This window comes from Cyprinodon tularosa, unplaced genomic scaffold, assembly GCF_016077235.1.
Source record: "Cyprinodon tularosa strain WSP-4 unplaced genomic scaffold, ASM1607723v1 ctg309, whole genome shotgun sequence".
Taxonomy (NCBI): domain Eukaryota; kingdom Metazoa; phylum Chordata; class Actinopteri; order Cyprinodontiformes; family Cyprinodontidae; genus Cyprinodon; species Cyprinodon tularosa.
The window spans coordinates 52589-79482 of NW_024039018.1; the positions used below are offsets into that span (position 1 = coordinate 52589).

General features: G+C 47.5%; 1 protein-coding gene across 6 annotated transcripts in view; it reads left to right on the plus strand.

The window, feature by feature from the left end:
• The window catches only part of LOC119788025 (pleckstrin homology domain-containing family A member 5-like), a 38259-nt gene extending 12931 nt beyond the window's left edge, over positions 1-25328 (plus strand). The window contains exons 9-27 of one of the 6 annotated variants that reach the window (XM_038292143.1): positions 990-1270; positions 1590-1825; positions 3637-3720; positions 4385-4504; positions 7157-7210; positions 9414-9494; positions 10688-10750; positions 10823-10903; positions 10980-11132; positions 13439-13540; positions 13627-13735; positions 13908-13954; positions 15950-16135; positions 17903-18038; positions 19932-20053; positions 20141-20326; positions 20599-20772; positions 23353-23495; positions 25133-25328. In XM_038292143.1, coding sequence (XP_038148071.1) covers positions 990-1270; positions 1590-1825; positions 3637-3720; positions 4385-4504; positions 7157-7210; positions 9414-9494; positions 10688-10750; positions 10823-10903; positions 10980-11132; positions 13439-13540; positions 13627-13735; positions 13908-13954; positions 15950-16135; positions 17903-18038; positions 19932-20053; positions 20141-20326; positions 20599-20772; positions 23353-23495; positions 25133-25313 — 2539 coding nt within the window. In that variant the 3' untranslated portion in view covers positions 25314-25328. The remainder of the gene's footprint in view (positions 1-989; positions 1271-1589; positions 1826-3636; positions 3721-4384; positions 4505-7156; positions 7211-9413; positions 9495-10687; positions 10751-10822; positions 10904-10979; positions 11133-13438; positions 13541-13626; positions 13736-13907; positions 13955-15949; positions 16136-17902; positions 18039-19931; positions 20054-20140; positions 20327-20598; positions 20773-23352; positions 23496-25132) is intronic. The other 5 variants (XM_038292144.1, XM_038292147.1, XM_038292148.1 and 2 more) reach the window with 5 other exon arrangements.
• The last annotated feature ends 1566 nt before the right edge of the window (positions 25329-26894 follow it).

The following is a 26894-nucleotide window of genomic DNA, read 5'->3' on the forward strand; positions in this document are numbered from 1 at the left end:
ATGTAATCGGCCGATGAATCTTTAGAGGAAACAGCCGCTGGATTCAAACAGTGATGCAGCTTAAAGGGATAGTTCGGTATTTTTGACATTAATCTGTATGGCATCCCGATCACCAGCGGCATGCAATCACACTGACTTACCCCTGGCAGCGTCCTGTGAGCAGAGTTATCGTCCAGTTTTGGTCAAGCCGAAAGTAGTCCTGCAGGTTTTTAGGAACAGCGAAATAAAACTTTTCTCTTCCCAAAACATTATGTGTCCAAAAGAGTGATATTTTCGCATCCCAAAAACATTGTAGTGGAAAAAGTCACACGTCGTTATCAATTGGTCCTATTTTCTCTCTGTTCGTATCAGTGCGCGCCGTCATTCAGACAGCGAGCCCAAAAACAGCCATGTCTCCCTCCGCCGCGGGATGCCATACAGATTCATGTCAAAAATACCGAACTATCCCTTTAATGTGCATCTATATGCATGAAGCCGCACTGAACACAGTCCTCCATCTGATTCCTGCTGGGCAGTCATGCATTAATCAGTGGATTAGCCCGTTAGCAGGTTTTTATACCATGGGTTCATGCATCATCAGCTGACCCAGTCCTCCCATTACCCAGCATGCCACTGGTCAGACATAGGTTGTTTCCTCAGGTTTAACCATATTAGCTTCTCATCAATCACTGCTTTGTCATTCAGTTGCAACATTTCACACCGTCCCTCCAGTTAGAAGCTTTGATTGACAGATCTTTGGTTAATAATAATCCAACATAAAAGACTTCATCACTACTAGCATCTGATGAGGATTAAAGCATACAAAACAGGTTTAAGGGCTCCAGAAATGATGGGATGGACTCTCAGGGTTTCTCCTCACGGTGCTTCCTCCTTTACAGCCGCTCAGGTTTCAGCTCTGGGCTCAGATTTTAGTCTCTGTCCAATGGGCAAACTAGCCCCGCCCCCATCAGCAACTGTCGCTCCCAGCTCAGTGTCTGTGTGTCTTTCAGCGTGACGTCGTACCAGACTCTGCCCAGGAACATGCCGAGCCACAGGACCCAGACCGTGCACTGCTACCCCGCAGGTTACCGCACTCTGCCCCGCAACAGCGTAGTCAGGCCCGACAGCATCTGCAGCGTGGCGGGTTCTGTTTATGACCGGGCCCTCCGGCCGGGCCCCGGCGCCAGCACAGCGGAGAAGAGGAGGTCGCTGAGGGACGACACCATGTGGCAGCTGTACGAGTGGCAGCAGAGGCAGGCCTTCTGCAGGCAGAGCTTGGTCCAGCCAGCAGGTAACCACCCCCCCCCATGCTAGCATTACCTTCTTTTCAGAGTCAGGATCAGGATCTGTTAGCTCTATCCAAACAGCGCCTCCTGTAGGTAGAGGTCAGGATATCAGATAAGCTCCAGGTGAGGTGATGTCAGTCGCGGTTAGAGAAGTGAGGGAACAGAGCAGCTTCTAGGTGACGCCTGCTAACAGGTGACAGAATGTTGTGTTGCTTCTTCAGGTAATCAGTTCCTAAAAAAACCCCACCTGATCTTGACACCATCAGTCCTGTGTTACGGGTGGACGTCCCTCAGTGGTTTGATCCAACTTTTGCTCCTTTCCAGCATGTCGCTACGGCACCCTGCCCAGCACCAAGACCATGGGGAGCCTCTCTGAGCACGCCGTGGAACGCTGCGTCTCCACCTCTCCGTCTCACGGATCCCTGGCGCTCTACAGCACCTTCTCCCCTCCTCAGCAGCAGCTCACCGCCAACCCCAACAGCTCGCTGTCTGAGGTGTCCTCGCCTGTCCTCAGAGGCGACGGCACGTTGGAGCGTCGGCAGAGGTCTCAATTCAGCAAGGTAAGGTGCTTGGCCTTTGGCTGCTGTATCCTGCTGCAACTTGCTGCATCCTGCTGCATCACGCTGCATTCTGCTGCATCATGCTCTAACTTATTGTATCCTGCTGAATCCTGCTGCAACTTGCTGCATCTTGCTGCATCTTGCTGCAACTTGCTGCATCTTGCTGCATCTTGCTGCAACTTGCTGCATCTTGCTGCATCTTGCTGCAACGTGCTGCATCTTGCTGCATCTTGCTGCATCTTGCTGCATCTTGCTGCAACTTGCTGCATCTTGCTGCAACGTGCTGCATCTTGCTGCATCTTGCTGCATCTTGCTGCAACGTGCTGCATCTTGCTGCATCTTGCTGCATCTTGCTGCATCTTGCTGCATCTTGCTGCAACTTGCTGCATCTTGCTGCATCTTGCTGCATCTTTCTGCAACTTGCTGCATCTTGCTGCAACTTGCTGCATCTTGCTGCAACGTGCTGCATCTTGCTGCATCTTGCTGCATCTTGCTGCATCTTGCTGCAACTTGCTGCATCTTGCTGCATCTTGCTGCATCTTGCTGCAACTTGCTGCATCTTGCTGCAACGTGCTGCATCTTGCTGCAACGTGCTGCAACTTGCTGCATCTTGCTGCAACGTGCTGCAACTTGCTGCATCTTGCTGCAACTTGCTGCAACTTGCTGCATCTTGCTATAACTTGCTGCAACTTGCTGCATCTTGCTGCAACGTGCTGCATCTTGCTGCATCTTGCTGCATCTTGCTGCATCTTGCTGCATCTTGCTGCAACTTGCTGCATCTTGCTGCATCTTGCTGCATCTTGCTGCAACTTGCTGCATCTTGCTGCAACTTGCTGAATCCTGCTGCAACTTGCTGCATCTTGCTGCATCTTGCTGCATCTTGCTGCATCTTGCTGCATCTTGCTGCAACTTGCTGCATCTTGCTGCATCTTGCTGCAACTTGCTGCAACTTGCTGCAACTTGCTGCAACTTGCTGCATCTTGCTGCAACGTGCTGCAACTTGCTGCATCTTGCTATAACTTGCTGCAACTTGCTGCATCTTGCTATAACTTGCTGCAACTTGCTGCATCTTGCTGCAACGTGCTGCAACTTGCTGCATCTTGCTGCAACTTGCTGCAACTTGCTGCAACTTGCTGCATCTTGCTGCATCTTGCTGCAACGTGCTGCAACTTGCTGCAACTTGCTGCAACTTGCTGCATCTTACTGCAACTTGCTGCAACTTGCTGCAACTTGCTGCAACTTGCTGCAACTTGCTGCATCTTGCTGCAACTTGCTGCATCTTGCTGCATCTTGCTGCAACCTGCTGCATCTTGCTGCAACGTGCTGCAACTTGCTGCATCTTGCTGCAACGTGCTGCAACTTGCTGCATCTTGCTGCAACTTGCTGCAACTTGCTGCATCTTGCTATAACTTGCTGCAACTTGCTGCATCTTGCTGCAACGTGCTGCATCTTGCTGCATCTTGCTGCAACGTGCTGCAACTTGCTGCAACTTGCTGCAACTTGCTGCATCTTGCTGCAACGTGCTGCAACTTGCTGCATCTTGCTGCAACTTGCTGCATCTTGCTGCAACTTGCTGCAACTTGCTGCATCTTGCTGCAACTTGCTGCGTCTGGCTGCATCCTGCTCTAACTTATTGCATCCTGCTGCATCCTGCTGTAACTTTCTGCATCTTGCTGCATCCTGCTCTAAGTTATTGCATCCTGTTGAATCCTGCTGCATCCCGCTGCATTCTACTGCATCCCGCTGCATTCTACTGCATCCCGTTGCATCTTGCTCCATCTTCAATGCTAATCCTCCTCTTCCTCACACAGTACGGATGTCCATCTGACCGACGGTCCATAGCCGCCGCCGTCCCTCCTCAGACCATCACTCCACAGTCTCTGCAGGGGAAAACGGTGAGTCCAGCAGCTGTTTGATCGCAGTAGATCCAAGGGTTCATCAGAGGGCAAAGGTCAAACTCCAGACTAGGAACAAACGATAGGGTTCAGATTTTTTTTGTCCAGATGTCTTATGACTCTGCTCTCTCTGGTTTATTGATGATGACTCTAGGCTGGAGGAAAAAAACATGGATTAGAAAAATCAGAAGAGAGGTTTGATGATTTTCATGATGCTGATCTTTTCCCTTCAGCTTCTCTCTGGAATAACTTTCTATTGAGATTCCATTGAGACAGCGTAGGAATGAATCCAGCTCTGATCCTCCTCCACAGCTTCTTCTAATCTGATGATCAGCAGCCATTTTATGTCCCTGCCTTGTAGGACCAGGGTCGACCCTAAAACAGGCTGTTCAGCAGACATGCAGCTTTTTATGGGTAGTTGTTGGAAGGAAAAAGTACAGCAATGATTTGGAGAAGTGCAGCTTTGTGAGGAGATAGGAGGGACAGACTGAGAGCTGCTCCTCAGTCCATGAAAGCAGCTGTTTCTGTCAGGTGGTTGGATTCAGTTTGCTTTATCCGCTGGATCATCTTAAACATTAGACCTTTTTCTTTTTGTGAGGCATTTTTACTCCAAGGTCAGAATGTCAGATTGTTTTCTCTGAAGCCTCGTTCCTTCTCTGTGCAGCCGGAGGAGCTGACCCTGCTGCTCATCAAGCTCCGCCGGCAGCAGGCAGAGATCAACAGCCTGCGGGAACACACCGTAGCTCAGCTGATGGCCCTGGGAGCAGAAGGAACCAACGCCAAGGTCAGTGTCTGTCTCCTCTGAGGCCCATCCTCCGCATCGCAGCTTCACTTGTTTCGCTTTCTAATAATCCAGCTGGATAAACACCAAGACGATATGGAGGGGGAGCCAGTCTGGTGGTCCTGATGGTGTCAGGTGGTACTGATGGTGGTCCTGATGTGTCTGATGGTGCCTGGTGGTCCTGATGGTGTCAGGTGGGTCCTGATGGCGTCAGGTGGGTCCTGATGGCCTCAGGTAGTCCTGATGGCCTCAGGTGGTACTGATGGTGGTCCTGATGTGTCTGATGGTGCCTGGTGGTCCTGATGGTGTCAGGTGGGTCCTGATGGCGTCAGGTGGGTCCTGATGGCCTCAGGTAGTCCTGATGGCCTCAGGTGGTACTGATGGTGGTCCTGATGTGTCTGATGGTGCCTGGTGGTCCTGATGGTGTCAGGTGGGTCCTGATGGTGTCAGGTGGGTCCTGATGGTGTCAGGTGGGTCCTGATGGTGTCAGGTGGGTCCTGATGGTGTCAGGTGGGTCCTGATGGTGTCAGGTGGGTCCTGATGGCGTCAGGTGGTACTGATGGTGGTCCTGATGTGTCTGATGGTGCCTGGTGGTCCCGATGGTATCTGGTGGTCCTGATGGTGTCAGGCAGTCTCGATGGCGTCAGGCGGTCCCGATGGCGTCAGGTGGTCCTGATGGCGTCAGGTGGTCCTGATGGCGTCAGGTGGTCCCGATGGTGCTTGGTGGTCTTGATGGTGCCTGGTGGTCCTGATGGTGTCAGGTGGTCCTGATGGCGTCAGGTGGTCCCGATGGTGCCTGGTGGTCTTGATGGTGCCTGGTGGTCCTGATGGTGTCAGGTGGTCCTGATGGTGTCAGGTGGTCCTGATGGTGTCAGGTGGTCCCGATGGCATCAGGTGGTCCTGATGCCGTCAGGTAGTACCAATGGTGTCTGGTTGTCGTGATGGCGTCAGGCAGTCCCGATGGCGTCAGGTGGTCCCGATGGCGTCAGGTGGTCCCGATGGCGTCAGGTGGTCCCGATGGTGCTTGGTGGTCTTGATGGTGCCTGGTGGTCCTGATGGTGTCAGGTGGTCCTGATGGTGTCAGGTGGTCCCGATGGTATCCGGTGGTCCCGATGGTGCTTGGTGGTCCCGATGGCGTCAGGTGGTCCCGATGGCGTCAGGTGGTCCCGATGGTATCCGGTGGTCCCGATGGTGCTTGGTGGTCCCGATGGCGTCAGGTGGTCCCGATGGCGTCAGGTGGTCCTGATGGCGTCAGGTGGTCCTGATGGCGTCAGGTAGTCCCAATGGTGTCTGGTGGTTTTGATGGCGTCAGGTAGTCCTGATGGCGTCAGGTAGTCCCAATGGTGTCTGGTGGTTTTGATGGCGTCAGGTAGTCCCAATGGTGTCTGGTGGTTTTGATTGCGTCAGGTGGTCCTGATGGCGTCAGGTGGTCCCGATGGTGCCTGGTGGTCTTGATGGTGCCTGGTGGTCCTGATGGTGTCAGGTGGTCCTGATGGTGTCAGGTGGTCCTGATGGTGTCAGGTGGTCCCGATGGCATCAGGTGGTCCTGATGCCGTCAGGTAGTACCAATGGTGTCTGGTTGTCGTGATGGCGTCAGGCAGTCCCAATGGCGTCAGGTGGTCCCGATGGCGTCAGGTGGTCCCGATGGTGCTTGGTGGTCTTGATGGTGCCTGGTGGTCCTGATGGTGTCAGGTGGTCCTGATGGTGTCAGGTGGTCCCGATGGTATCCGGTGGTCCCGATGGTGCTTGGTGGTCCCGATGGCGTCTGATGGTCCTGATGGCGTCAGGTGGTCCTGATGGCGTCAGGTAGTCCCAATGGTGTCTGGTGGTTTTGATGGCGTCAGGTAGTCCCAATGGTGTCTGGTGGTTTTGATGGCGTCAGGTAGTCCTGATGGCGTCAGGTAGTTCCAATGGTGTCTGGTGGTTTTGATGGCGTCAGGTGGTCCCGATGGCGTCAGGTGGTACTGATGGTGGTCCTGGTGTGCCTGGTGGTCGTGATGGTGCCTGGTGGTCCTGATGATGTCAGCTGATCTTGATGGTGCCAGGTTGTCCTGATGGTGCCTGGTGGTCCTGATGATGTCAGGTGATCTTGATGGTGCCAGGTGGTCCTGATGGCATCAGGTGGTCCTGATGGCATCAGGTGGTACTGATGGTGGTCCTGATGGTGTCTGGCGGTCCTGATGGTGCCTGGTGGTCCCGATGGTGTCAGGTCGTCCTGCTGGCGTCAGGTCGTCCTGACGGTGTATTGTGTTCTGATTGTGTCAGGTGGCGTTGATTGTGTCTGGTGGTCCTGACGGTGTCTAGTGGTTCTGATGGTGGTCCTGATGGTGTCTGGTTTTCCCAATGGTGGTCCTAATGGTAGTCCTGATGTTAGATCTTTCTTTGACTGTTTGCCTATGGGCTGTAGTTTCAGTCTAAAGCCTCTAGTGTTATTAGAATATATAGATAGTTTGGTTTAGTGATTGAATATTCGGTCAGTGATGTTTTAAATCATATCTCGAATATGTCGTCCTGTAGTAAATATCTCTCCTCATGCCCTAAATGCTGATTATTTCATCTGAATGAATCACTTCCTGCTCTCTCCTTCATCCACTGGTTAAACTAAATCCAGCTGCCTTCTGTCTTTCTGCTCTCTGTCCTCTGCTGGTTCTACAGACTGATGTTCTCTCCCACCACCTTCAGAGGAACCTTATTTACCTGGAGAAGCAGGTGAGGAATCTGCTTCTGGCCGCCCCATGCTTTGGGCTGGGATGACATCATGCTCTCATTAGGGTGGGGGGGGGCTTAAAGGGGAACTCTGATCCTACAGCAAGGTATGGCAATGGACTGGGTCCAATGACCAGCCTCAGGTCCATCCAATGTTGGACCCACTTGAAGATCTGCCCTGAATACGCTCCAGGAAAAGAGGTTGAACTTCAATGGACCCTTTAAAGTTTAGAGCAGAGGTCCTGAAGATCTTTAGGACCATCCCTGCAGCGTGATCAAAGACTGGATCAGCATTCAAAGGTCCTGTAAGGTTGGTTCAGGATTGCTGGACCAAAAATGCATCAGTAGACTGCAGGCCAGAAGATATCCAGGACCGCAGTCTGAGACCCGCTTTCTATACATTCATCCTCAAACCCGACTGAGACTAGATTCAGACTAAGCAGACAGGACCAGGCTCTGTGCCAGGAATCACAGACGTACTGAGAGACACCACCTCATCAGGAATGTCTGGGTTTCAGTTCCAGAGTCTACCAGTGAAGTCAGGCTGCCGCCATGTTGGTTTCCTTACAGACGTGGTCAGTTTGCTGGGATAAACATCTCCTGCCTTCAGTGACATTAGACCTGTTACCATTAGCTCCCATCAGCCCACAACATTTCCTCCCAGTGTTCGCCCAGCATGTCCAAATGCAAATGCTACAGCAGCATTAAAGTGACGTTCAGATGTTTTATTCTTCTGCAGTGGACCTGGTGCCTTGCTTTCTAAATCCCCATTTCCTCTAGTTTATAGATTTTTAAACTAGAGGAAATATAGATTTATATTTACTCTAGTTTATAAATCTACATTCCCTCTAGTTTATAAATCAGTATTTCCTCTAATTTAAAAATCTATATTTCCTCTAGTTCATAATATAAATCTATATTTCCTCTAGTTTATAAATCCGTATTTCCTCTAGTTTATTAATCAGTGTTTCCTCTAGTTTATACATCTATATTTTCTCCAGTTTATAAATCTATATTTCCTCTAGTTTATAAATCTGTATTTCCTCTAGTTTATAAATCTATATTTCCTCTAGTTTATAAATCTGTATTTTCTCTAGTTTATCAATCTGTATTCCCTCTAGTTTATAAATCCGTATTCCCTCTAGTTTATAAATCCGTATTCCTTCTAGTTTATAAATCCGTATTTCCTCTAGTTTATAAATCTATATTTCCTCTAGTTTATAAATCCGTACTCCCTCTAGTTTATAAATCCGTACTCCCTCTAGTTTATAAATCCGTATTCCTTCTAGTTTATAAATCCGTATTTCCTCTAGTTTATAAATCTATATTTCCTCTAGTTTATAAATCCGTACTCCCTCTAGTTTATAAATCCGTATTCCCTCTAGTTTATAAATCTGTATTTCCTCTAGTTTATAAATCTATATTTCCTCTAGTTTATAAATCCGTACTCCCTTTAGTTTATAAATCCGTATTCCCTCTAGTTTATAAATCTGTATTTCCTCTAGTTTATAAATCCGTATTTCCTCTAGTTTATAAATCCGTATTCCCTTTAGTTTATAAATCCTTATTCCCTCTAGTTTATAAATACGTATTCCCTCTAGTTTATAAATCCGTATTTCCTCTAGTTTATTAATCAGTGTTTCCTCTAGTTTATAAAGCTATATTTACTCTAGTTTATAAATCGGTACTCCCTCTAGTTTATAAATCAGTATTTCCTCTAGTTTATAAATCAGTATTTCCTCTAGTTTATAAATCAGTATTTCCTCTAGTTTATAAATCTGTATTTCCTTTAGTTTTATAAATCAGTATTTCCTCTAGTTTATAAATCAGTATTTCCTCTAGTTTTATAAATCAGTATTTCCTCTAGTTTATAAATCAGTATTTCCTCTAGTTTTATAAATCAGTATTTCCTGTAGTTTATATTATTTCTTCTCTGAGCTGTTTTCCTGTCTCTATGGGGATCATTGGGTTTTTTATGCATCTCTGATCAGTTTCATATCCAACTTTTCAAGCATTTATAATGAAACCAATGTAGCCGTAATGAATGAATTAGATCAGCTGTTCAGACGGTTGAAGGTTTACAGTCTAAGCAGGTTTCTGTTGGTCTGATCTTTTTATCACTTTAACAGCCTCTTATATCTGTAGTTTGACTTCCCAGCTGAGCTTTTACTCCACTGTATCCTCTTCTTCCTGCCACTGGTGCTAGACGAAGGAGAATGAGCCTCTTATCTTCATGATTCACACAATGATTGAGAACTCGGCACCGAGGCCGCAACTCTACCAGCAAGTAAGGAATTTGGAAAGTTGGGCAGGAAGGCCGTCCCTCAGAGTTTTGGCTGGGTCTCAACCTTCTGGTGGGGCTGTAGCTCCACGGCTGCTGGCTTCATGGTTGGACATGGAGGCAGTGGAGCTGGAGGATGAAGCTTTGCATGAAAAGCTCTCTACAGAACCACCTGGAGGTTTGGGAGGATGTTCCCATAGAAACGATTGATCCTATAGACGGATTCAGTCTAAAAACTTAAGCTCTGCCTGGACCTGACCCTGCGTCTCTCCAGCAGCTCTCCATTTTCTCCTCCTGACTCAGAGTGGAGCGACTCCAGCCAAAACTTTGCAGCGGTTCCCCGGTTGTCGTGTTTCCACACCTCCCTCTCCACCTTGGCACTTCACCCATGGATGGAGTCAGAGATCCATCACCCACATACAGCATCCTGTCTGTGAGATGTCTGTGGCTCCTGGAAGGTGACCATTCTTCACAGACCCTCCATCTGTCCTCATTCACCAGGTTTTCTGCTTTTAGACCCACTCTGAAATGTTTAGACGTGTTTGTGTAAAAATACCTTTGGCTGCATGTTTCCTGGATCCATGCGTTCCCTGATCAAAGGTCTGGGAGGTTCGGATTGCTTTCAGACGTGCTCCCATGTGACGTCTGCTCCCGCATCGGGACAGTCCAGGAGAGCGCGTCTGATGCCGCTTCCATCGCTGCCTGGTTTCACTGCTGAGTGGAAGTTAAACACGTATCATTCAGTCAGATGTTACCTCAGGGTTCATGTTGGTGGAAAACAGCTCCTCCTCTGGTTTAGCTTCTCCATGCAGCGGTGAGCACGCCTCCCGTCTCTGTCATCTCATATCATGGCTGCCTGAGGCCTGCTGAGGCCTGTTTCCATGGAAACATCCTTTCAGCGTGGATCCATGGTCACTGAACGCTGCTGTTCATTTCTCCATGACTGCTCCTCCTCATCTTTTTCTTTCTTTCTGTTCATCTGATATTCAGCAGAAATTCACTGTTTTCTCTGATTGCTGTTTCATCTCCTTTGGTTTTAGTTGTTGGGGCTGATTTCCGTTTATCTTCCTCCTTTAAGCAGATAATCAGCCATATTAGCAGCTGAAGCTGCAGTGAACTGTTGGTCCCCTGCAGACCGTAGGGATTGATGTGACGTTAGTGGCCCCTGCAGACCCAGTCTGAATATCCTCCTCTTTCAGGTGGACCCAGATGATCTCCCAGACCGCTCTCCGCTGCAGTCCACAGGCGAGGCTGATGTGGAGGTAGGGAAGCCTCTCTGTCTGCAAACACAGAGCCCGTCTCTGTTGCACGGCTGATCTGTGTTTGTGTCTCAGACGAAGCTCAGCCGGCTGTGTGAGAAGGACAAGGTGTTGAGGATGCAGGAGGAGAAGCTGCAGCAGCTGCACAGGGAGAAGGTAGCAGAGCCCTCAAAGCGTCCGCCTGGGGAGCGCCCTCAGGTGTGCTAAGAAGGTTCTTGATGTTTGTCTGCAGCACACTTTGGAAGCGGCGCTGCAGTCGGCCAGCCAGGAGCTGGGAGAGCAGAGCAACTCCACCACAGCGGCGGCGCAGAGCCTGGTCCAGCAGAGGGACGTCCTGCAGAGCGGCCTGCTCGGCACCTGCAGGGAGCTGAGCAGAGTCAGCGCTGTAAGCTGCCACTTTCTCTATCCTTCTGGGGACTCTCCAGTGACTTCCATTCATATCTGACCCACTTCTAAAGCCTGACCATGATACCAACACTGAACCTGGGCCTGAACTCGATTCAAACCTTAGTCCTAAACCTGAACCTGAGCCTAAACCAGCATTGGTCCCCACAATGTAGGAATTTCCCACCCACACTCACACTGACCCATCAGCCATAGACTGTTTCTCAGTACTTGGCCGTTCTCGCTCTGCTGTTCTTGTGAATCGGAACAACACTAGGGCTGAGGCTGATGACGGTTCATGAGGACACAAGAACCAAATATGGAGAAACAAAGTCCCAAGATGTTGTTCACGCCCCTCCCTCGTCCCGTTGCAGGCCTTTTTAATTTAAAGAAAGCAGAATGCGGTTAAGTTATCACAAACATTGCATTCGATAATCACCTGCTAATCTGGGGTTCTTTCCACTGTCCTCTAATTAAAATCACTCAAACTGCTCCTAGCTAGCACATCATCCCCTTTCTTCTTCCTCCAAAGGGTCAAATGAGCACAAACATGTCCTCCACCCAAACATGTCCTCCACCCAAACATGCCCTCCACCCAAACATGCCCTCCACCCAAACATGCCCTCCACCCAAACATGTCCTCCACCCAAACATGCCCTCCACCCAAACATGTCCTCCACCCAAACATGCCCTCCACCCAAACATGTCCTCCACCCAAACATGCCCTCCACCCAAACATGTCCTCCACCCAAACATGTCCTCCACCCAAACATGCCCTCCACCCAAACATGCCCTCCACCCAAACATGCCCTCCACCCAAACATGACCTCCACTCAAACATGCCCTCCACCCAAACATGCCCTCCACCCAAACATGCCCTCCACCCAAACATGTCCTCCACCCAAACATGTCCTCCACCCAAACATGTCCTCCACCCAAACATGTCCTCCACCCAAACATGCCCTCCACCCAAACATGTCCTCCACCCAAACATGCCCTCCACTCAAACATGTCCTCCACCCAAACATGTCCTCCACCCAAACATGCCCTCCACCCAAACATGCCCTCCACCCAAACATGACCTCCACTCAAACATGTCCTCCACCCAAACATGTCCTCCACCCAAACATGCCCTCCACCCAAACATGTCCTCCACCCAAACATGACCTCCACCCAAACATGTCCTCCACCCAAACATGCCCTCCACCCAAACATGCCCTCCACTCAAACATGTCCTCCACCCAAACATGCCCTCCACCCAAACATGCCCTCCACTCAAACATGCCCTCCACTCAAACATGCCCTCCACCCAAACATGTCCTCCACCCAAACATGCCCTCCACCCAAACATGCCCTCCACCCAAACATGCCCTCCACCCAAACATGTCCTCCACCCAAACATGCCCTCCACCCAAACATGACCTCCACTCAAACATGCCCTCCACCCAAACATGACCTCCACTCAAACATGCCCTCCACCCAAACATGACCTCCACTCAAACATGCCCTCCACCCAAACATGTCCTCCACCCAAACATGCCCTCCACCCAAACATGCCCTCCACCCAAACATGCCCTCCACCCAAACATGACCTCCACCCAAACATGTCCTCCACCCAAACATGACCTCCACCCAAACATGTCCTCCACCCAAACATGCCCTCCACCCAAACATGTCCTCCACCCAAACATGCCCTCCACCCAAACATGTCCTCCACCCAAACATGCCCTCCACCCAAACATGCCCTCCACCCAAACATGTCCTCCACCCAAACATGCCCTCCACCCAAACATGCCCTCCACCCAAACATGTCCTCCACCCAAACATGTCCTCCACCCAAACATGCCCTCCACCCAAACATGTCCTCCACCCAAACATGTCCTCCACCCAAACATGCCCTCCACCCAAACATGCCCTCCACCCAAACATGCCCTCCACCCAAACATGCCCTCCACCCAAACATGCCCTCCACCCAAACATGTCCTCCACCCAAACATGTCCTCCACCCAAACATGCCCTCCACCCAAACATGTCCTCCACCCAAACATGCCCTCCACCCAAACATGTCCTCCACCCAACCTGATGTTTGCTGCTAACAAGCATCAGGTTCGTTAATGGAGATCCAGTCACCCTAAGACCTAAGAGCAGCCCAGACTGCTTAGAAAGTTGATGTGAGGAACCCAGCTGACTGCAGCAGCTATCCAAAGCTAAATGAGTGGTCCTGTCCACCATAGAGGTCAAAGGAGGACTTGTGTCTGTAGGGACCTCTTGCTCAGTACAGACGGACTGATTGGTGTTGTTCCCCAGGAGCTAGAACGGTCCTGGACGGAGTATGAGCAGCTGGAGGCAGACGTCTCTCTGGCCAGGACCAACCTGTTGGAGCAGCTGGAGGCTCTGGGCAGCCCGCAGGTAGCAGACCGATCCAGAACCGACCCAGAACCAGGGTCTGCAGCTCCATCTTTACCCACATCGGTCTCTCTGTCTGTGTCCCTCAGACAGAACCTCCAAGCCAGCAGCACATCCAGATCCAGAAGGAGCTGTGGAGGATCCAGGATGTGATGGAGGCTCTGACCAGAACCAAAGCTCAGCAGAGACCAGAGATAGGTGAGATTGAAGCAGGTCCCATCTAGAACTGGACTCCAGGGTTTCCTGACAGCGGGGCTGGACCGCTCCAGTTTAGGACACCACCACATCAGAGAATGTTTTTCTCAGGGAGCAGTGCAGAGTGCCTTTAGCTGCTTCTCTCCAGATGATTGTCCTCTCCTTGTTTGTTCAGCAGGGTTTCCAGGATCCAGACCTCTCTCCAGTCAGCAGAAGAACGAGGTAAAGCTGGACTCTCTATCCTCCACTATGCTAACTAACATCTGCTCTGAGACTGAAGCTCATTTCCTGACCTCCATCCCATCATATCTGTTGGAGCTTCAGCTGATCTTATAGTTGCTGATCCTGATGGTTCTCAGTGTCCCTTAATCCAGGAGCCTCAAAGTTGATGATGATGATGATGATGATGATGATCCATTTGGGCCATTGGGCTCATAGGTGAAGCAAACCCAAAAATCAGAGCCTCAGAGATGAGAATATTACAGTAGCAGCCATTGAAAATGTTCCCACTTTCCTTGTCTGATCCTTGGCTGGTCTTTGGTCGGTTCTTGGCTGGTCTTTGGTCGGTTCTTGGCTGGTCTTTGGTCGGTTCTTGGCTGGTCCCCTGCAATTCCTTTTTAAACATCAATCTGTGTTCTAAAATATTCTTTCTGTCATGATTTGTAGACATTAAGATCTAAAGAGAAGCGCCACCTCCTGGTCAAACCTATAATTCAGTGAAAGGGTGGAGTCAAAGTAAAAAAATATGTTGGGTTCATGGAGGGGATTTGGCTGGCAACTGGGAAGGGCCTTTTTGAATGGCTGCTACTGCAATTGAAACATGGGTCAACCAGACAGACTTGTTTGATCTATTCTAGAATTGCGCTGCTGAAAGTTAGACTAGCCCTGCTAGCCTCACTCTGATATTCTGACTCTACTTCCTCTGCTGGTGGAGTTTCTTTTTTCTCATGTTTTTCTGCTTCTAGTGTTGAATGCTGTGAAACTGGAGGATTTTTTACTGATATTTTTTTACTTTTTGAATACTTGTAATGCGTAACCATGGCAAACCTTTTTACTCCTGGGAGAAGCTTCTCAACATCTCTAAAGTTCAATACAGCTCAGTTTATCTCTAGCCAATTCACATCATGTCATCTCAGGTCACTTTATAGATCCAGATTAACCAGATCATCCAGTCAGATTGATTCAAAGTTTCTGACCTAAGGAAAACCAATTGATTGCATCAACTCATTGACTCTTCAGCAATCCCCCTGAAATAATTACTCATCTACTCCCACGAGTTGAAAAAGAGGAGGTGCTGCGGATGCAGAGCAGGAGGAGATAGAGGAGCAGGAAATATAAACCATCTCTTCCATCAGTCATCATGGGCAATGTGAGATCTTTAGGAAACCAGTTAGAAGAGCTCCCAGTCCCAGCAAGGACCCAGTCAGAATATCAGCAATGCAGCATTTTGTGTTTAACTGAAACCTGGCTGCAGGATCATATCTGACTCCAGCGTCTCTCTGCCAGGCTGTCTGAGCAAACCAGCAGAGATTTAAAGGAGACTGGAAAGCTCAAAGGAGGTGGTTAGCAGCATTGGTGAACAACAGATGATGTCATCCAGGATAGATGATGTCATCCAGGACATGTTAGGGTGAAGATTCATCTCTGCAGCCCAGATATTGAACTGATGGCAGATGCTTTTCATCCATATTATTTATCCACAGAGTTCAGCAGTGTTCTGTTGGTAACTGTTTATATTCCACCTTCTGCTGTTGCCACCACTGCATGTGATGTCATCAGCTCTGTTGCAAAGCTACAGACACAGCCGCCAAATGCATTTGTGGTAATAACTGTTGATTAGGTCCTTCGGGTGCTGCAGATCAGTCTGATCTCTTCCTCCATCATCTGCTGGGGGTAACAGCATCAGAGCTAATGGCTGAAAGAAGCTCAAACAGCTGATCTAGAAGGTGACTCTGTTCTACAGAGGGTTCGTCCTGTCTACAGCATCAATATCTACAACTGGTTTAAAAAATTAACACTGCAACATTTAACTAGCGCTGGGATTAGTAAAGTATTTTTGAATTGAACTGGACTGAATTGTTTGGTAATGAAGGGCTAGGTCCTTTATTTTGGGTTTTTCTTAGCTGTGGCAAGAATTAGAAAAGATCTCTGGATTATGGCACCAAGGTAACATAGAGCCCCCCCACCCCCCATCTGAGCTCTGCTGTCTGTCAACAGGCAGTGCCACTGCTGCCATTTAAAGAGGGCCACAAGGTGCCAGCTCGCCCCCCCCTCCCTCAGTGCTATGACTCGTCAGAGCGCGTCCCTCACGTCCCCCTCCACCACTCACAACCCGGCAGCCGACCCCTCCACAACCACCGGCCCGAAGAGCGAAAGGCCAGCTGCAGGAACGGAGCGCATAGCGTAAGACCTGCTCAGCCTCTCCATGCTTGTCTCCAACCCCACCAGTCCTGAACATCTCCTCATCCTCATCATCAACCAGCTACTGAGTCTTCATCTTCACCTGGTCGGGTCATTCTAAGACTCAGCCTAAGATCTAGAAAAGACAGAAGTGATTCCTAGATCTACAACAGACAGGTTCCTTAACCTAACTAGAACAGACAGATTTTGTCCCAGCTTTTGTCCCAAAAGTTAGAAAATTTCTATAAAAAAATACAATCCTGTCTTAAAATCTGTGTTGTTTTTTTTAGTTATCTTCTGCAGGCCAGTTAGTTCTACGTCAGCCTGAACACCTAAATTCGGCCAATCAGAAATCAATGGTCATCTGTCAATCAAATTTTTTCGGTCATAGCACTTGATTTATATGTCGCAGCTAATATACGCAATGGTTGAAATCAGAAACCAGAATCATTTCCTTTCCCATTGAGTTCCGTCCCAGTGTTCACGGGGATGGATGTCTGTGTCTTCGGCAGGCGTAGAGCTAACAGAACTGGCAGCGTTGCGAGGCAAGGGCTCAAACATGTACGGCTGGAAGCCTTCTACACCAAACCAAGCTTCTGCCGCCCTGGCGTCCTCTTCCACAACATCTTCGTCCCCGCTTTCCTCCTCTAAATAAAAAATGGATGACGGAGGAGACTCATCCACGGCCTCCGACACTAAACTCTCCTCCTCTTGCATGTTTCCTCTGTCCATAGCGTTCCTTGACAGCGTCGTTTCTAAGTCACCAATTTAGTGCTACTTGGTCCCAATGGAATTTCCCATTGGGAACCTACTAGCACTAAGTTGCTAACTGGTTAGCAAGATGCTTCAGACAAACCGGCCACAAACAAACTTGCTTGCGAACCTTCAACCACAACAATCCTGCCCCCTTGATAATCGACCAATAACACTCACTTTATTCAGTCATGTAAAGTCGGGCACCACTCGGGAGAATTAAGAAAGGCAACCGTTGGAACAGCCGCTTCCCTACGACTTTAATGCAGACCAAGGAACCCAGGAGACAGGCCAGGATGGAAGTTCTGGTTCAGTTTAAACCAGGCTGAGGCTCTAAAACAAAGTCCAAACTTTTAACATCTCCCAGAGCTCTGATCAATCCATCACCTGACATGGAAGATGTCTGCCTCACAGACTGAACCTGGTAGTTGGTTCCACAGGAGAGAAGCCTGATAACTAAAAGATCTGGCTTTTATAATAAAATACTCTTCATGTATTAAAAGCAATGGCCCATAAGGTCCAGACTATGACAGTAAGGCTTAGTAGATCTGTGGATGTTTTTAGGCAAAGAATTAAAGGCCTCATTTAGGCTCCAAGTTTTAGGGTGTTTTCAAAACTGCAATTTGGTTCCGTTTTGGTCACAATTGTAATGCCCACCAAACTAGTGGGCATGGAAATGTGGTCTCAGTTTGGCTTCAGCTGAATTCTGGTGCACACTAGTTGATGTCTGAAAACAACCAAATATATATATCTATATATATATATATATAGATATATATATATATATATATAATATATATAGATGAGGATGTTAATCTGAGCTGATATTTCCATTCTGCATCTCCACTTCATCAGCATATTATTTCCAAGGTGGTTTTTGATGTGCTGATCGATGCACTATCATTATACCATTCAGCTTATTTAGGTGAGGTAAGGGTTAAGGGAATCCTCTCCCTTATGCATGAAGAAGTTCTGGGGTATTGATTGTAAACATGCATCCTTTCATCCTGCTAACAGCAAGCTCCAGACTACCGGCTGTATAAGAGCGAGCCTGAGCTGACAACTGTGAATGAAGAAGGAGACGAGGCCAACAGCGAGGACAAGGATAAGACCGAGACGTCTGCGGAGCGTAGAGACACCTCAGCCCCCAAAGGTATATGCATAGTCTTTGATTCTCAGCAGTGAAACGGGTGTTTAGATCTAATCCTGATGTTGAATGTGAAATGTCTTTGATCTGCCAGGAACCTTCAGATGGGGCCCGGGGTCTAGTCTGGCTGCTAGAGGACAGAACCAGAACTAAATTAACTGATGCTGTTATTCTAGGAGGTTAATGTTGTCATTGCAGAGGGATGATCTGATGTCCTATAGAGCTGCTGCTGCCAACCTCAGAGTGAACATAGACCAGTGGGGGGCTGATATTCTGACATCATCCCCTCATCTAGAAGGCGTTAAAATGAGGTGTAGGGGGAAGGACTCCAGCTCGGTGGTCTTAGTCAGACTTCCTGTCAGGGAAGCAGCTTCATCGTCCGGATAGGGAGATCCTCACCGGTGTGACCCAGCGGGGGGTAGAGAGGGTGCACTAGATGGGGTTGGTGACTGACGGGGGGTGAAGCAGTAATTGTGGGATCTAAGGTAAAAACCTGTGACTTCCAGAAACCAGGTAGTGGAGCAGAGAGCATGTGAGGGAGCACTTTCACAAAGATGTCTCTCCATGTGGTTTAGAGGCACGTCCCCCCCGTCCCCCACCGTGCTCCTGCCTCCTAAGGCTGATCGCCATGGTGACCACAGCCTAACACCCAGCTCAGCTTCACGCAGGCTATCACCGAGTCCGCTTCCCTCATCCTTCCACATCCACTTGCTTGGTGGCGATCCAAGTGTTGGCCATTCTGGTTCCGACTGGACCAGGCCCACCCACACCCGCCCGCTCCATAAATACCACAGCCACAGACCAGCTAGTTTATCAGCTACGCTAAACCAATGATAGGCAAGGCAAATTTATCTGTATAGCACAATTCAGTACAAAGACAATGCAAAGTGCTTTACATGATTAAAATACAGGAAGATAAAACAGAATCAAAGCAAGTAGGAAAAAATAAAAAACAAATAAAATAAAATAAAAAATGCAGAAACAAAAAAAGAATATTAAAAACAGTTGGATTAAAGAATTGTTTAACTAGAACAGTCGAAGGCAATCCTAAACAAATGTGTTTTTAGTCTTGATTTAAAGGAACTCAGGCTTTCCGCACTTTTACAGTTTTCTGGAAGTTTGTTCCAGATAAGTGGAGCATAGGAACTAAATGCTGCTTCTCCATGTTTAGTTCTGGTTCTAGGTATGCAGAGCAGGCTGGAGCCAGAAGACCTGAGTGGTCTGGAGGGTTGATAAACTGATAGCAAGTCTGTGATGTATTTAGGTGCTAAGCCATTCAGAGATTTATAGACTAACAGAAGTATTTTAAAGTCTATTCTCTGAGATACAGGGAGCCAGTGGAAGGACTTTAGAACTGGGGTGATGTGCTCTACTTTCTTAGTCTTAGTGAGGACACGGGCAGCGGCGTTCTGGATCAGCTGCAGCTGTCTGATCCACTTTTTAGGCAGACCTGTGAAAACACCGTTGCAGTAATCAATTCGACTAAAAATAAACTCTCTGACCCTGATGGTCGGCTGAAGGTGATGTCCTGATGCTGCAGCACCAGTAGGGGGCGCTACAGCTGCCTCTCTGCCCCTCTGGGACGGGCGTCCTTCAGCGGAGCTCAGGTGGAGGTTTGACCGCCGGCAGCCTCCGACCAGCAGCTGGCTTTAATCAGCTGCTGGCCGGAGGTTACTCCATAAAACGCTCTAAGACTGTTAGAAGCTCCTCGTTTTCCTCCTTCTGAAGTGACTGGAGATGAGGAAGAGGAGGAAGAGGAGTTACCGTGGAAACCTCATCCATTTATTCTCTGCAGAGTTTCTAGATATGTGGCCTGTTTTCCGCTGCCTTTCGTAGCAGTTGATTCTCCCTTTGCCTTGCAGCTCAGCCTCACTGATCAAATGAACCTTTTCTCCACAGCGCCCCCCTACCCTGTGGGCATCGTCGCTCCGAGGACCAAATCCCCCCTCAGCACTCCTGAGTCTGCCACCATCGCCTCCTACGTCACCCTAAGGAAGACCAGAAAACCAGAGTCCAGAAGTGTGAGTTTTCCTCCAGCTGAGAACGTCTCTGAGGTCGTTTTAGGGTGTTGTTGCAGAGGGTAGAACTCAGAGTCTGCTCCTCCTCAGGACCGGCCCAGGAGCACAGCGGATCAGACGGGAGAGCGAGAATTCATCAGAACCAGGATGAGTGTGGAGGAGCAGCTGGAGAGGATGAGGAGGAACCAGGAGGCTTCATCGCTCCGAGAGAAGAGGAGAGGAACGCTGTCTCGCTCGTCCTCCTTCAACAGAGACAGTACCGGCCTCCACCTGCAGGTGACGCTGCGCACCAACAGCAGGGGGCAGTTGGAGGTCCTGGGTTTGGTCTGGAGGGCGATGCAAGTGGTGGACATTCTGGTTCTGACTGGAACCAGCCCAGTCAGAGCCCCCACCCCTAACCCCCACCCCCACCCAACCCTCCACCCCCTCCTCCTTCATTAAACATTCATCATCAGGGGAGGGTTAGAGTTCAGCTCAGGGTTACCTTGGATACGGTGATGGAGGAGGGAGTGGATCCATCCCAACAGAACCTTTGTCTAAATCTGCAGAAACCTGAGGAGCTTCAGCAGGAGAAGGCCGAGGAGGTGCAGCCAGCGGGGGAGGTGCAGCCAGCGGGGGAGGTGCAGCCAGCGGGGGAGGTGAAGCCAGCGGAGGAGGTGAAGCCAGCGGAGGAGGTGAAGCCAGCGGAGGACTTGCAACCAGCAGACACATCCAATCAAATGGTAAACAAAGGCTGCTTTGTCCAATCAGAGGTTAGAAATCAGAGGAGGATTGATTAAATGTTTCTGAAGGCCGAATAAAAGATCAAACAGAATATCTGAGACCTGAGAAACATCGAAAAGTGGAGTTAATTTGATGGCAGTCTCTCCAGGGGGCGCTATAACTCTAAAATAGACTTTCAGTTTCCTTTCACTTTTGTTAAAGCACCAATTTACACATAAACTAACACATCACATAAGTGTGATCATCATCGGTGCTCGACTGTTAAACAGACATGCAGCGCTTCAAGCAGCCTGTCCCCCAGTCTAACCCTGGTCTTTAATGTTCAGCAGTCTAAGTCTGGTCTTTAATGTTCAGCAGTCTAACCCTGGTCTTTAATGTTCAGCAGTCTAACTCTGGTCTTTAATGTTCAGCAGTCTAAGTCTGGTCTTTAATGTTCAGCAGTCTAACCCTGGTCTTTAATGCTCTGCAGTCTAACCCTGGTCTTTAATGCTCTGCAGTCTAACCCTGGTCTTTAATGCTCTGCAGTCTAACTCTGGTCTTTAATGTTCAGCAGTCTAAGTCTGGTCTTTAATGTTCAGCAGTCTAAGTCTGGTCTTTAATGTTCAGCAGTCTAACCCTGGTCTTTAATGCTCTGCAGTCTAACCCTGGTCTTTAATGCTCTGCAGTCTAACTCTGGTCTTTAATGTTCAGCAGTCTAACTCTGGTCTTTAATGTTCAGCAGTCTAAGTCTGGTCTTTAATGTTCAGCAGTCTAACTCTGGTCTTTAATGTTCAGCAGTCTAAGTCTGGTCTTTAATGTTCAGCAGTCTAACCCTGGTCTTTAATGCTCTGCAGTCTAACCCTGGTCTTTAATGCTCTGCAGTCTAACTCTGGTCTTTAATGTTCAGCAGTCTAAGTCTGGTCTTTAATGTTCAGCAGTCTAACTCTGGTCTTTAATGTTCAGCAGTCTAAGTCTGGTCTTTAATGTTCAGCAGTCTAAGTCTGGTCTTTAATGTTCAGCAGTCTAACCCTGGTCTTTAATGCTCTGCAGTCTAACTCTGGTCTTTGATGTTCAGCAGTCTAAGTCTGGTCTTTAATGTTCAGCAGTCTAAGTCTGGTCTTTAATGTTCAACAGTCTAAGTCTGGTCTTTAATGTTCAGCAGTCTAAGTCTGGTCTTTAATGTTCAGCAGTCTAACCCTGGTCTTTAATGCTCTGCAGTCTAACCCTGGTCTTTGATGTTCAGCAGTCTAACTCTGGTCTTTGATGTTCAGCAGTCTAAGTCTGGTCTTTAATGTTCAGCAGTCTAAGTCTGGTCTTTAATGTTCAGCAGTCTAACCCTGGTCTTTAATGCTCTGCAGTCTAACCCTGGTCTTTAATGCTCTGCAGTCTAACTCTGGTCTTTGATGTTCAGCAATCTAAGTCTGGTCTTTAATGTTCAGCAGTCTAACCCTGGTCTTTAATGCTCTGCAGTCTAACCCTGGTCTTTAATGTTCAGCAGTCTAACTCTGGTCTTTAATGTTCAGCAGTCTAACTCTGGTCTTTAATGTTCAGCAGTCTAAGTCTGGTCTTTGATGTTCAGCAGTCTAACTCTGGTCTTTGATGTTCAGCAGTCTAAGTCTGGTCTTTAATGTTCAGCAGTCTAAGTCTGGTCTTTAATGTTCAGCAGTCTAAGTCTGGTCTTTAATGCTCTGCAGTCTAACCCTGGTCTTTAATGCTCTGCAGTCTAACTCTGGTCTTTGATGTTCAGCAGTCTAACTCTGGTCTTTAATGTTCAGCAGTCTAAGTCTGGTCTTTAATGTTCAGCAGTCTAAGTCTGGTCTTTAATGTTCAGCAGTCTAAGTCTGATCTTTAAAGCTCTTCAGTCTAACTCTGATCTTTATGTTCAGCAATCTAAGTCTGGTCTTTAATGCTCTGCTGTCTAACCCTGGTCTTTAATGCTCTGCAGTCTAACTCTGGTCTTTGATGTTCAGCAATCTAAGTCTGGTCTTTAATGCTCTGCAGTCTAACTCTGGTCTTTGATGTTCAGCGAGTCTAAGTCTGGTCTTTAATGTTCAGCAGTCCTAAGTCTGGTCTTTAATGTTCAGCAGCTCTAAGGTCTGGTCTTTAATGCTCTGCAGCTAACCCTGGTCTTTAATGCTCTGCAGTCTAACTCTGGTCTTTGATGTTCAGCAGTCTAACTCTGGTCTTTAATGTTCAGCAGTCTAAGTCTGGTCTTTAATGTTCAGCAGTCTAAGTCTGGTCTTTAATGTTCAGCAGTCTAAGTCTGATCTTTGATGTTCAGCAATCTAAGTCTGGTCTTTAATGCTCTGCAGTCTAACCCTGGTCTTTAATGCTCTGCAGTCTAACTCTGGTCTTTAATGTTCAGCAATCTAAGTCTGGTCTTTAATGCTCTGCAGTCTAACTCTGGTCTTTAATGTTCAGCAGTCTAAGTCTGGTCTTTAATGTTCAGCAGTCTAAGTCCGATCTTTGATGTTCAGCAATCTAAGTCTGGTCTTTAATGTTCTGCAGTCTAACCCTGGTCTTTAATGCCCTGCAGTCTAACTCTGGTCTTTAATGTTCAGCAGTCCCTGTCGTCTTTTTCACCGTATGATGTGTTTCAGATGTGTGGGAGCCAGAGGGTGGTCATCGTGGACCTCGGTACCGAGCCAAAGCGTGTTGAGATGGTCAACCTTCACCCCTATGAGGATGATGAGAGCAAAGGTCCAGATCTAAGCAGCTCTCCCAGCAGCATCACTGAAATCAGGTGGGTGGAGTGGATGAGAGGCTGAGCAGCACCACAGAACATAGATCTACAAAAAACCTACGGTGGCCCTGAAGTGCAAACTGCAACTACAAATCTAAAAGCGCAATTACATTTAGGAAAACACAATTACATAAAGCAAAGCGCAACTACGTTTAGGAAAACACAATTACATTAACCTACCGGAAAAGGTAGGTACCAGTGAGAAACATGAGACATCGCTGATTGGACGACGGTGCCGTTTGACCCTTGAACCGGAAGTCATTCTGCCTGCTGCAGCTTTTGAGAACATGGATATTGTCGGCGCCCCAAACATAGCTGCCGTTATCCAGGAATATTTTGAATCAGGACATACGTACGAGGTGATACTGGATATGCTCAAGACTAATCACGAAATTTCAGTTAGTTTGCGTACACTGAAGACACACTTAAAAGAAGCTGGACTGTTCAGACGACGCAACTTCCGGTTCAAGGGTCAAACGGCGCCGTCGTCCAATCAGCGATGTCTCATGTTTCCCACTGGTACCTACCTTTTCTGTTAAGTTAATGTAATTGTTTTTCTTAATCTAGTTGCGCTTTGCTTTATGTAGTTGCGATTTCCTTAATGTAATTGCGCTTTTAGATTTGTAGTTGCAGTTTGCACTTCATGGCCTCCGTAAAAACCAGAACAGGAAGTGACAAAGTACCCCTTACCGTCAGGCGTACTGATCCTGATTGATCTGTCTCAACTATCCCCCTACAGGTCATTCTGAGTACTAACCTGGCTGATATCTGGGGCTGATCTTGGATGATGTCATGTGCTGCCTTTTTCTGGAACCTTCAGATTCGCTTTTCTTATGAAAAAAAATGATTTATTGAATGGACTGAGTGCAGATCTTACTGAGCCTTTATCGGGATCATGGAGGCATCAGAATGCAGCCGTCAGTACCAACATTCAGGATTAGATTAGATTAGATTCAACTTTATTGTCATTACACAGGTACAGGTACAAGGCAACGAAATGCAGTTTAGGTCTAAGCTATCTAAATTAAAGTGCAGTGGAAGGTAATTGCATATTACAGTTAAAGTACTTTATTGCAGATGTAAATGTAAACAGTTGATACTGGGAATAAACAGTCAGCAGTGCAAATCAATATTCAGTCAAGGTAGTGCAAGATGCTTGTACGTAGGCAGCGTTTCTCCTGGATGTGCTCAATGGTGGCTAGTGAAGTTCCAGTGATGCGCTGGGCGGCTTTCACCACCCGCTGCAGTGCCTTGCGCTCTGCAACAGAACAGCTTCCGTACCGCACTGTTACACAGCTGCTTAGGATGCTTTCTATTGCACAGCGATAGAAGTTCACCAGGATAGTTGGATTCCAACTATCCTGGTGAACTGGAGAATGTTGGAGACGGAGCAACTGGATAAACGGCTCAAACTGATGCTGCTGTGTTTTCCTTAGAGAGAAAACCTTCAAACATTTCATCTGTCTGGATGATCTGATTGATCTGGATTCATAAAGTGACCCGAGATCATCTGTTGGTAATGGGAGCTATAGAAAGAAAAGGAACAGAACTGAAAAGAGAAATACTTCAACTTTTCTTTTTATTTTTATTTAGGGACTTGATGTTGATCTCTGATTAATTCTCCTTCTGCTAAACAGCTTTCAGACACCAAGCCCTGACTTTAAGGAGCAGGAATCAGACGGGAGCCAAACTCTGAGCCAGGAGGAGCTGATTGGGACGAGTCTGGATTCATACAAACAGCTGACTGGAGACGGCACGAAACGCAACATCAACAACATGTTAGCTGGTAGGAAAAAAATTAATCCAGGGACAGATTAGGGCTTCATCAGACTATGTTGAAAAATGACCCACATTGAGCTGCAGTGAGACAGGATCCATTCATCAGACTAATCAGAGATCTCTAATACAGCAGTTTCAAACAGACTTGGACTCTGAATGCTCAGCCTTGTTCTGCAGTCAGTCCACTCCACGTCCTACGGGGGATCCAGAGAGGAAATGTTTAGCTGTGTTTATGGGTTAAAAATAAATTTTGGCTGAATAAAATAATCAGAGAGGATTGAACCAGTAGTAAACAGACTGAAATCAAAACTTAAAAAAAAATTATTTTAATGGTAATACAGCATAGTCTGATAATGACCTACTGTCATACACTGCAAAAAATGTAAATCTAAATAAGTAATTTTTTCTTAAAATAAGTGCGTTTTATCCTGATTTGAGGAGATAAATGAGACACTTTGCCAATGGAGCAAGACAATTTACATTTGAAATAAGAAAAATCAAGTGCATTGTCTTATTTCAAGTGCATATTATCTAATTAACTTATTTTAAGTGTAAAAATACTCATCCCATTGGCAAACCATCTTATTTACCTGCTCAAATTAAGGGTAAATACACTTGATTTAAGAAAGTTTTACTTAATTTTAGATTGTTGTTGCAGTTATGAACTCTTCTCTAGTTAGAATTCTTCTGTTTGTTCTCATTCAATGCCAAATGTCAGCAAAAGGTCCAGAGTATGAAGAGAAGAGTAAGTAGATCCGTGGATTTTTGGAGTAGATCGTGGATTTTGGAGTAGATCCGTGGATTTTTGGAGTAGATCCGTGGATTTTTGGAGTAGATTGTGGATTTTTGGAGTAGATCCGTGGATTTTTGGAGTAGATCCGTGGATTTTGGAGTAGATCCGTGGATTTTTGGCGTTAAAGGCTCTGAGTTTCAGTGTCTGCATGGATGAGCGTGACAAGCACCCCTAGAGGCCCATTTGCCATGAAATGCTAAACCAAAACAAAATGATCACCCAAACCTTAGACAGCGACAGCTTGTCACGAAACTAAACACAGACAGTTTCCTAGGCCAATGTATATGTTATCAATTTTTCCCATATTTCTTTAAAATTAGCTTTTTTCTCCACTGTGAAAAACGGTGAATTAAATTAGCTGCAAAGGTGTCTCTGTCTGGGAAAGGAACCGTCAATAGATCAGGGATCATCTCTGTTCAACCACCTGCCTGAGAGCCTCAGTCTGGACAACCCCCCCCCCCCCCCATGGCTCACCTGGTCCCCATAGATCTGCTGAGCTCAGCGTTAGCTTTCACAGAACATTAACATGAAATATTCTTAATGGATGTTTTTTTGTAAATTCTTTTTTTAGTCGATGCAGTTTGAGTGCCAGTCCTTCTGATGTCCTCGTCTCTTTGCTCACAATCTGAGATTTTTACCTTTGTCGACAGAAGGCAAAAAATGGCTCCTAAGAATACACAGGGTTTGTCATGCGACCTCTGAACTTTGTGGATGGGTGGATTCTGTCACTATTTAACAGTAAACAGACAGATGTAAATATTGACCCTAACGACCTGATGGACGATACAAAGCAACAAACAGAAGAGATCTGCAGTTTGAATGAAAAC